Source organism: Anopheles arabiensis, chromosome 3, assembly GCF_016920715.1.
Source record: "Anopheles arabiensis isolate DONGOLA chromosome 3, AaraD3, whole genome shotgun sequence".
Classification (NCBI taxonomy): domain Eukaryota; kingdom Metazoa; phylum Arthropoda; class Insecta; order Diptera; family Culicidae; genus Anopheles; species Anopheles arabiensis.
The window spans coordinates 69,833,928-69,844,715 of NC_053518.1; the positions used below are offsets into that span (position 1 = coordinate 69,833,928).

Here is a 10,788-nt window from a genome sequence, read left to right on the forward strand (position 1 = left end):
TATTGGAGGACAATTCCGTTAAAAACGGCCCACTCACTTGCGGCATGCTGTGACAGCAGAGACTACGTGCAAAAGCGTCCAAAGTTTCTTATCACCACGAAATTTCCCCCAAACAACCACACACACGACATTCATCCGTTTTGATGTCTGGAGGTGTGGTTCGATATGGGCCTCCCCGACAGGCTTCGACAGGGCCTATAAAAACGGCCAGTCTACGCAGCTCCTTAATGCACTGTGTACGAGAAGGTAGCAAAATGAGGTGGCTGCTCTGTCTGATAGCGATTGGTGTGATTGGGGCGCTTGCGGAAGCCCGTGATCTTCGGCACGAAATTCCCGCTGAAGTTCCGGAGTTTGGAAATTATGGTAAGATCAAAACGAGTTTTGCTAATTAGCATGGAATAATCACGTCCTATCGCTTTCTCCAGCAACTGCCTGCTCGATCCGCACGACGGGCGATATGCCACGTCCACAGCCACTAGTGCTGATCCCCGGTACCAGCCAGTTCCGCTATCCCGCCACCGGCAACGGGCTGCTGCAGCTGAACGCTGGCGAAACACTGGAGCTAGCCTGCCAGGACGGGTTCGGACTCTTCCCGGGCAAAAGCTCCATCACCGTGACGTGCGTCATCAACGATCAGTTCAACTACGACAGCCAGATGTTTGCGTTCCGTGACTTTGCCTGCACGGAGAACTGGCTGAGCAGTGCGCGTCGTACCGCGCAGCGTTGCTTCAACGGGGCCACGATCGTTGAGATCGGCTTCAACGTTGGTCAGCGCTTCCCGAAGATTCTGGACGTGTGTCACGACGAGGTGACGTTCGACAACCACTACGTGGTGCATGAATTTACGCCGGCCAATGCCGGGTTCCAGCAGGGCGTACCACGGCCGGGCTGGTACCAGGGTGACTTCTACCCCGGCATCAACATCAACGGACTGTACACGGTCAATACGCAGCGCTCCACGATCGCCACCATTCTTAGCTCGCAGGCTCGCGCCAATGAGCTCGTCCAGGGTACGGACAATGGTATCTTCCTGGCGCGTGGACACATCGCCGCTCGGGCGGACTTTATCTACGGAACGCAGCAGAACGCCACGTTTTGGTTCCTCAATGCTGCCCCACAGTGGCAAAACTTTAACGCTGGCAATTGGGAGCGCATTGAGTCGTCGGTGAAAACGTTTGTGGCGGCTCGCAATATTCGGGTGCGGGTTTACGGCGGTACGTACGGTGTGCAGACGCTAGCCGATGGCAATGGAGATCATCGGGAGATCTTCCTGGATTTCAACGCGAATGGAAGGACGCGCCTGAGAGCACCGAAGGTGTACTACAAGATCCTGCACAACGAGGCACAAAACTCGGGAATTGTACTGATAGGAGTTAACAATGTCCACATCTCGCTGGAGGAGATCCGACGGGACTACATCTTCTGCACGGACGTGAGCAATCGGATTGGGTGGATTAACTGGGAGCGGGAAAATCTTGCCCTTGGCTATTCGTACGCATGCGAGGTGAATGAGTTTAATCGCGTGACGGGCCACTTGCCACAGCTGAATGTGGCCAGTCTGCTCGTCTAGGGTAGTTTTTTTTTTATCGCGTACCATTGAATGACCTATTGTAACGGTGTGTATAGTGCTTCAATATATACGTCAATATACTCCATCCGTAACGCATTTCTTATCAATTCGGTGAGCTTGGCAGAGTTTGGACTATGATACCACGCGGATATTCATTTACTACGCTTTTCGGGTTTCGACTAATCGTGAATTGTTCTTCAAGCTGTCGGAAATGTTTTGTGGCAGACGTATTGTACAACTTATCGGGATGATAAGCAGATTATCTTCGCAATATGGTTTGCCCCGGAGTTGATGTCTTGCTTACCTTCAAAAGATTTGCTGGAATCAGTTTAATAGATTCAGTAGACTCGTGCAGTACAAGATGTTGGGTAGAGTTTTAGCAGTCAGTTGTATATTTTTGGTGGCATACCATCATGGTGCAGCTGCTCGCGATGTTCCCACTTCCGAAGAGATATCTAGAGGTAAAGATTTTGCTTTAATTCTACCTGTAGTCATCTCAAAACATTCAAATCGCTTGTCTCCCAGCCGGTGGATGTACGGTCCCGTTCGCTGACCTACCGTACCCGGAGCAACCGCTCATACTGATCCCCGGGACGGAGAAGTACTGGTACCCACTGGACGAAACCCGCGAGATCCTAGTCCCAACCGGTGCCCCAATCGAGCTGGCATGTCAGCAAGGCTTTCGACTCTTTCCCACCTGTGGGGGATTTGGGGTTAGATGTGATATGCACTTTTAATTGTCCGAACACTGTATATGTTTGTAAGATGTTGTTAATTCACAAGTTTATTTCACTTTAGAACAGATTGGTCAGAACGCAACTTTTTGGGTCTGAGGTCAAAACGCGACCTGTTGGTATGGGGATCAGAACGCTACTGATCGGGTCAGAGTTCAGAACGCGACTGATTAAGCTGATAAGAATTCTCTCGGTCAGCGCGTAGCGCTCTCCCGTTGAGCAGCGCACGGCGACACGATTAAGTTCCCTCTCTCTCTCCTTCTCTTTCTCTCGCGCGCACGTATGCTAAACGAAATTCGGTTTCCTCAACATCCTCCCCCCCGTTGAATCACCAAGAGATTCAACACTCCTCTGAAGTTGTCTGTCTGATTGGGAGGACGCAAAGCTTAGAGATAGTCCTTTTGAATTCACCATCCTTAGTTCTAACAAAAACTACTCGGACGTTTCCATCCGCTCCTTTCACGATGTCCGTTACTCGCCCTAAACACCATTTACGCGGGGGAAGATTATCTTCCTTCACCAAAACCATAGTGCCCAGGGTGATGTTATCTCGCTGTTTAGTCCACTTGGTCTTAGGATGAAGGCCCGATAGGTAGTCCGATGACCATCGATTCCACAAGCGGCGCAGAAACTCTTGAACCTGCTCGTAACGGTCCAGTCGGTTGATAGGTCTCGACTCGTAAGATGGTTCCGCAAGTCCCACGATAGAGCGGTGTATTAGGAAATGTGCCGGGGTCAGAGCTTCATAATCGTTCGGGTCAGAAGACATCGGTGTAAGCGGCCTAGAATTCAAACAAGCTTCGATTTGGGTTAGCAAGGTAGTAAATTCTTCGTAAGTAAGAATGGCGTTTCCGATGGTGGGTTTGAGATGAGTCTTAAATGACTTTACTGCGGCTTCCCACAATCCGCCGAAATTGGGGGAACGCGGCGGTATGAATTTAAATTCGATACTCTCGTTGGCACATGATTTGATAACGGTCTGTTGAAACTGCTGAGTTTGAAATTGTTTTGCTAATTGTGCCACTTCTCGAGAAGCTCCGATGAAGTTTTTCGCGTTGTCACACTCGATCAGCTGTGGTCGACCACGTCGTGACACGAAGCGTCGAAGGGCGGCCAGGAAGGCGTTGGTAGAGAGATCTGCAACCATCTCTATATGTACTGCTTTTACGACCAGACAAACGAAGATAGCTACATAGCCCTTGACTGGTGGAGCTTTTCGATTAGGATATTTGTAGAAAATAGGACCACATAAGTCCACTCCAGTCCGTAAGAAGGGTAAGGTTGGTGTGACACGTTCTCGCGGCAGGTCTCCCATGAGCTGTTCCAGCGGGGTTGGTCGATTTCGAAAACAGCTCACACAGGAATGAACTACTCGGCGAGCCAGGTTCCTTGCTCGAAGCGGCCAGAATTTCTCCCTTAGAAGAGAAATTAGTAATGTTGCTCCGGCATGTTGGTAACAAAAATGGTAATGGTTAGCAATCAACATTGAAAGAGGATGCCCAGCTGGCAAAATCAGAGGATGTTTCCGGGACGGAGACACATCAGCATGACGAAGTCTTCCGCCAACATGCAGTAAATCATCGTCCAGGTATGGGGTAAGCGATTTCAGACGGGAATTAGAATCAACTTGGCCAGATTTTTGCAGACTTAAAAATTCGGCACCAAAAACTTCTTTTTGAGCCATTCGTACAAGACATTTGGTTGCCTCTTGAAGTTCTTGTAGAGTGAGGTACGGGTAAAGACGTTTATCGTTGTTAGCTGGTTTGATGTTGTATAGGAAACGACGTATCCATGCAACACGTTGCTGCAGTTTGGGGTAAGATGAGTACAACAAAAATATGGGATTCGTTTCGATGGTCTGGTTAAGTAGTACGGTTCGTTCTTCTAGCACTTCACTGCTAGTTTGATGATCAGGTAAATGTTGCTGAATCGGCCAAAATTCTGGTGACTTAGTCAACCAGTCAGGGCCATGCCACCACGATTGACAGCATGCCAGTTGATCAGGGTTCGCTCCACGAGATATAAAATCTGCGGGATTTTGTACGCCAGGAACATGGTGCCAGTTATCAGAAGTCAGGTGTTGAATGTCAGATACACGGTTTGCTATGAAGCTCTTCCAGCGTGATGATGGCGACGACAACCAGTGTAAGACAATGGTGGAATCTGACCAGAAATATGTTGTAAGATCGGCTTGTAAGGATGTACGTACCTTTTGATAAAGTTGAGCGAGCAAATGAGCAGCACACAACTCCAATCTGGGCAAACTTAACTTTCGCTCCTTCTTTGAGTTTCCTATGGGTGCCACACGTGATTTGGAAACAAGTAAGTTAGATGATATGGTTCCGGACTGATCTATTGTACGAACATAAACGCATGCTCCATAGGCCTTTTCGGACGCGTCACAAAAGCCATGAAGCTCTACGCATACGGGTTTGGATGTAGACATCACCCATCGAGGAATAGTAAGATCATGCAGTTGCGCCAGATTGTCACGGATGAACAACCATCGTTGCTCAAATACATTAGATAATGGTTCGTCCCAACTGATCTGTTCCTTCCACAGATCCTGCAAAAAGAGTTTAGCCAGCAAGATTAGAGGTCCGACCAATCCCAATGGGTCGAATAAGCGTGATGTATCTGATAGTACGGTACGTTTCGTGATAAGGTTGTGATCAGGCCATTTGGGTGCATCGATGATGAATTTGTCGCTCGTGGTATCCCATTTTAAACCGAGAGTTTTTATGGGTTTTGATGATTCGTCAAGCTGTAGGATGGATCTTTCATCTTGAAGCTGTTTAGGAATATTTGCGAGAAGTTCTGTGGCGTTAGACGCCCATTTGTGTAGACGAAAGCCAGCTGAATCGAGCAACGAAATCAGTTGACTGCAGAGTAAGTTACCATGTTCCAGATCGTTTACTCCTGTCAACAGATCGTCCATGTAAAAGTCTCTGTTGAGCACTTTTGAAGCAACAGGGTGTGTATTTTCACTTTCTTTTGCAAGTTGGGTTAAGCATCGGGTCGCTAGATAAGGTGCAGCTGAAGTACCATAAGTAACTGTTTTTAGTTGAAATATTTGTACCGGTTTATCTGTATCTGATTTCCAAACTATGCGTTGTAGCGGACGGTCTGATTCGTGGACTAATATTTGCCGATACATTTTTTCTATGTCGGCTACCAACGCATATTTCGACATACGGAATCTCAGAATGATTGTGATTAGATCGTCCTGCACTACCGGTCCTACCATTAACGAATCGTTTAATGATACACCTGTATCAGAACGACAAGAAGCGTCAAAAACTACACGTAGTTTTGTTGTTAAGTTGTCTGGACGAAGTACACCATGATGAGGTAAGAAATAGGACGGTTCGGTTTCGGTTTGAAATATTTGTTCCATATGACCAAGGTTCAAATATTCTGTTAAGAAAGCACTGTATGCTACCTTCAATTCAGGTTGTTTAAGAAATTTGTTGTTCAGTTGATCAAGTCGCTTCATCGCGGTATGGTATGAGTTTCCCAACTTGGTAAGTACGTTCGGTTTTATGGGTAAGCGAACAACAAATCTGCCATTTGAATCGCGTTTGTATGTTTTGAGAAAATGTTCTTCGCATGTCGTTTCTTCTACCGACATACCTTTTTTGCTTTGACATGATTCGAGCTCCCAAAATCTTGCCACTTGCTCTTCAATGCTACAAGCATGAAAAGCATTCGAGGTTTGTGCGTAAGGCGTATGATCAATTGGTGGGTGTCCAGCAACCACCCAGCCAAGGCAAGTATTCTGCAATACGGTTTTGCTGTTTGGAAGTTTAATTAAGCCTTCTTGTATGATGTCATAAAACAAATCGATACCGATAAGCATATCTATTTGTCCAGGTTGGTAAAAGGTTGGGTCAGCAAGTTCGATATTTGATGGCAATTCCCATGAGGAAATGTCTATGGGACTGCTAGGAAGCTCACGAGTTATTTCCGGAAGTATATGACATTTTACGATTGCCTTGAAATCTTTGTGCCGTGATTGAATGTCTAAATTTGCGTAACTTTGCGACACCAGGTTAGTTTTGCCGATTCCGCCAATGCGATGCATTTCACGATGTTTTTGCAAGCGAAGACGATGTATCAATCGTTCAGTGACAATATTCAATTGCGCACCGGAATCGAGCAATATTCGTACAGGTAAGGGTTTACCGACTGAGTTAGAGACAGAAACTATCGCTGTTTGAAGTAATATTTGTGCTTGTTTCGGTATGATTTGGGTTGGCTGCGTTATCATCGATACGTGAGAATAAGAAGTGGACGGTTCAGGGTTTAATTGTGTGCGATCAGAATGTGAAACCGACGTGTGTGGTTCTTGTGTTCGTGGAACAGTAACAGAAGGAGATGGGGCTGGCTGCGAAACATTTTCCGCGTGCAGCATTGTATGATGTTTCAACCCACAAACCCGGCAAGAACTCGAACTGCATTGGTTCAGTCGATGATTTGAAGACAAACAGTTGAAACACAAGGCTTTGTTTTTTACCAATTCTTTTCGTTTCGAAACTGGCATTTGTCTGAATACGGGACAAAGAAATGGCGAATGCTTAGTTTGAGAACAAAACACACACTTGTTCAAGTCGAGTGTTGCTGCGTGAACGGTTTGCACTTTTCGGCCGAAATCTCTGGCATGTTCTTTTGATCGATTTGTGTCAATTGGTTTGAGCGAGACAGATAGCTTGTTTACGGATTGCAACGTACGACAATGATTTCGAAGAAATTCGACCAGCTCGCTGTACAATGGTATTGTTTTGTTGCTGCGCGTTAACTCCCACTGTCGCAGCGTGGTAGGATCAAGAAGAGAGGTAAGACGAAAAACGAGAAGGGTACTCCAGTGCTCCGTTTTTTCTCCCTCGCTTTGCAACAGGCGCAGATTTCGTTCGAATTCGTTAACAATACTGTTGAGCGTTTCGGCACACTCCTTTTTGGAGGCGGGAATCTCGAACAGCGCATCGCAATATGCTTTGATAAGAAGATATTTGTTTTCGTATCGATCGGTAAGAAGTTTCCAGGCAACGGCGTAGTTAGCGGATGTGATCGGAATGTTTTCTATTGTTCGCTTGGCTTCTTTTGTTACGGTGGTCAGCAAATATGATAGTTTGTCGCTATCGGACAACTGGTCAGATGAATCGATCATGGAACAAAATGCGTCACGAAAAGGTGGCCAATCTCGAATGGTTCCATCAAAACTGGGCAATTTTAGTTCGGGAAGTTTTACACGGTTTGATTTAACGCATGGCTTTTCTCGATCGGGATCACTTTTTGTTATTTGAATGTTAGGAGTAAGAGCCAACATACCTTGTTGTATGTTTACCTTCAGATCAAAAATCCTGTCGTCGAAACTGCTATAGCGCTCTTCTGCCAACTTGTACTTAGTTTGATCAGTTTCTTCAAATAACACAGAAAACACGGCTGCTGCTTCGGAAGAAAGTTCGTTTAATCTTACCGCAATCAGCTTGAGTGCCGCAACGTCCGTTTTCCTCTGGTTGTAGTTGGCCTCCATGCGATCTAACTGCCGAAATAGGTGGATCAATTGGCGTTCAGCCCTTGCGATGTCATCGAGGATAGGGAACACATCTGAAACGCTGTCCTCGTTCTGGTTTGCTCCGTTCGCGTCTGGCGCCCTTGACGGTCCGGGCAAAGCCTCCTGCTCCCTTGACGGTCCAGGCACAGCCGCCGGCGAACGAATTAGCGACATTGTACCTGGTTAGATAAGCACTTGTAATGTTTGTTAAACGTTCACTTTTTTGTCACTTTTACGGGTTCGTTGGAAACTTCACTTTTTGCACCTTTTAGTTCGCTTTCACACGGTCAGGGTTTGATTAACGTTTAAGAAAGACACACACTTTCTTGTTCAGGGGTTAGATTATGTTTGTCACAACACTTCTGGGTTAGTGGTATGAATACGTTTCATAAAACACTTCCGTCACGTTTTGGGTTAGCGGTATGAATATGTTCGATTAAACACTTCCGTCACTTTCTGGGTTAGCGGTATGAATAAGTTCGATACGATCACTGGTATGGGTAAGATGCAACACTTCTGATGCAATACTTTTTCAAGCGGTAAGAGGTAAGCGGTCAGGGGTAAGCGGTACGCGATCAAAAGTAAGCGGTATGAATAGGCGTTCTGCCGTTAGCGGTTCGCGATCTGTTGTAAACGGTAAGCGGTACGAGGTCAGAGGTAAGCGGTAAGAGTATGCGTTCTGGGTAAGCGGTCGGCGTGGTGCCGTTAGCGGTAAGCGGTTCGCGTTCAACGATAAGAGCACTGAGGTAAGCGGTTCGCGGTCAGCGGTAAGAGTAAGAAGAAGTGTCACATTCGGATCTAAGAACCACAAAATGTGACACATTCGGATCGAAGGACCAAAGTTTTATGTGGGGGATTTGGGGTTAGATGTGATATGCACTTTTAATTGTCCGAACACTGTATATGTTTGTAAGATGTTGTTAATTCACAAGTTTATTTCACTTTAGAACAGATTGGTCAGAACGCAACTTTTTGGGTCTGAGGTCAAAACGCGACCTGTTGGTATGGGGATCAGAACGCTACTGATCGGGTCAGAGTTCAGAACGCGACTGATTAAGCTGATAAGAATTCTCTCGGTCAGCGCGTAGCGCTCTCCCGTTGAGCAGCGCACGGCGACACGATTAAGTTCCCTCTCTCTCTCCTTCTCTTTCTCTCGCGCGCACGTATGCTAAACGAAATTCGGTTTCCTCAACACCACCCAACGATCGATTACGGTCCAGTGTGTGACGAACTCAACGTTCAGCTTCGGTGGCTCGCCCTACCCAATGAAGTCCCTTGCCTGCACATCGTACTGGTTAAGCTCGGCCAAAACCACCCAGGCACGGTGCCACAACGAGTCCGTGATAGTGAAGGTTGGCTTCGAGCTGGCCGACGCTCGCTGGGTGAACGTGTTTGACGTGTGCTACGATGAGCAGCTTTACCATACACACTTTGTGCGCCATCATATGAACCGCGCCAACGGTGGCTATCAGTCAGGCAATCCACGGCCCGGCTGGTATCAGGGTGCGTACTACACCGGCGTCAACATCAACACACTGTACACCGTGAACAGGCAGCGGGAAACGATCGCCACCATCCTGAACTCCCAGGCCCGGGCGGACGTACTGGTCCAGAACACCACCAACGGGATCTACATGGCCCGGGGGCACATCGCGGCACGGGCGGACTTTGTTTATGGCACGGAGCAGAACGCTACCTTCTGGTTCCTCAATGCTGCTCCCCAGTGGCAAAACTTTAACGGAGTTAACTGGGAGCGGGTGGAGTCTTCGGTGCGCGATTTCGTGGGCAAGCGGGATCTCGAGCTAACCGTGTACAGCGGTACTTACGGTGTGCAGAAGCTGGCCGACGGCAATGGCGACTATCGGGAAATTTGGCTTGATTTTGATCCTGTGGAGGGTCGTCGCCGAGCGCCGGCTCCGATGCTGTACTACAAGATCCTGCACGATGAGGCCAGCAACGCGGGCATTGCACTCGTCGGCGTTAACAACGTGCACGTGCCGGTTGAGCTGATCCTGCGCGAGTATGTGCTGTGCAAGGATATTGGCGATGAGGTCGAGTGGATCGACTGGGAGCGTAAGAACCTGACGATCGGGTACTGTTACGCGTGCGAGGTAAATGCGTTCAACGACGCAATTGGCAGGCCCCATCCGCAGCTGAACGTGGCGAAGCTGCTCACGAGCAGTGGTGCTAGGGGCGCGGTGTTTGCGCTCGGCCTGATGTTGGCAGGCCTGGGACTGCACGCACTGTTATTTGTGGTACGGTCTTCTGCCCTTCGTGCGTGAGCGGTGGTGGTGGTGTTTGGGGACAGCCGAAAGCAGCAGACACCATTTCCGATTGACGTCACGAAGCAGTAGCAGCTGCAGCACTGTAGGCGCAATGGCGGCCAAAAAGAGGTTCCGTTTTTAATTGAAGTCATCAGTATTCCAATAAAATTTGCTTCAAAACATCATTTTAAAGAATTGTTGAGTAGCTTTATGTAAAACTTTGATGGATTTAATTAGTATAGATTAAATATTGACCTGTATTCTACACCTCCTGATCCAACTATCCACCTGAGACCCATACAATTGCAAAACGTTCCCACTTTCTTATTGAGTTTTCCTATTATATTCTTATCTTTTCTAATTGGATCACCTAGAAACCCGTGGTCGATGGTTCTATGCCGTTAATTATTCAAACAATACAACACTTTCACTCCTTTCACTCCACTTTTCACCCGCTTTCGACCCACAAACAAACAAACAAACAACGAAATGCGGAAAGCCATTTTCGGCAAAAAAAAAAAATCACATCAAAGAAGCCACCCTCGATCGGGAGTAGTTGATCGTAAAGGTTTCAAACGTACGCGCACCTCCTACTTGGGGCGAATTTCCCCCTTCTCCTCCCTATTGAGGTTCAACTAAACAAAGAGCTCGTGATCGTGAAAATCC

General features: G+C 47.4%; 3 protein-coding genes across 3 annotated transcripts; 2 read left to right on the forward strand and 1 right to left on the reverse strand.

Moving 5' to 3' along the window:
• The first annotated feature begins 129 nt into the window (after positions 1-129).
• LOC120901166 lies at positions 130-10,140 on the forward strand. Its single transcript, XM_040308876.1, has 5 exons — positions 130-363; positions 426-1,556; positions 2,096-2,283; positions 6,356-6,477; positions 9,036-10,140. The coding sequence occupies exons 1-5, from the start codon at positions 144-146 to the stop codon at positions 10,138-10,140; spliced, it is 2,766 nt and encodes a 921-aa protein (XP_040164810.1). The 5' UTR covers positions 130-143.
• LOC120899532 lies at positions 1,897-2,323 on the forward strand. The gene is made up of 2 exons (XM_040305492.1): positions 1,897-2,031; positions 2,096-2,323. Exons 1-2 carry the CDS (start codon positions 1,932-1,934, stop codon positions 2,305-2,307), a joined length of 312 nt encoding a protein of 103 aa, XP_040161426.1. The 5' UTR covers positions 1,897-1,931; the 3' UTR covers positions 2,308-2,323.
• On the reverse strand, positions 2,324-6,386 carry LOC120899524. The gene is made up of 2 exons (XM_040305484.1): positions 4,427-6,386; positions 2,324-4,194 (listed from the first exon to the last, which is right to left on the reverse strand). Coding segments are annotated over exons 1-2 (1,551 nt in total). The 5' UTR covers positions 4,428-6,386; the 3' UTR covers positions 2,324-2,644.
• Positions 10,141-10,788: the final 648 nt, after the last annotated feature.

What these genes read in the sequence shown, in the direction of transcription:
- LOC120901166 (XM_040308876.1), top strand. Translation starts at nt 144, where the DNA reads ATGTCTGGAGGTGTGGTTCGATATGGGCCTCCCCGACAGGCTTCGACA. An exon ending in TCCGGAGTTTGGAAATTATG is followed by an intron (nt 364 to 425) that starts GTAAGATCAAAA and finishes CGCTTTCTCCAG; the next exon opens with CAACTGCCTGCTCGATCCGC. An exon ending in ATCGAGCAATATTCGTACAG is followed by an intron (nt 6,478 to 9,035) that starts GTAAGGGTTTAC and finishes ATGCTAAACGAA; the next exon opens with ATTCGGTTTCCTCAACACCA.
- LOC120899532 (XM_040305492.1), top strand. Translation starts at nt 1,932, where the DNA reads ATGTTGGGTAGAGTTTTAGCAGTCAGTTGTATATTTTTGGTGGCATAC. An exon ending in TTCCGAAGAGATATCTAGAG is followed by an intron (nt 2,032 to 2,095) that starts GTAAAGATTTTG and finishes CTTGTCTCCCAG; the next exon opens with CCGGTGGATGTACGGTCCCG.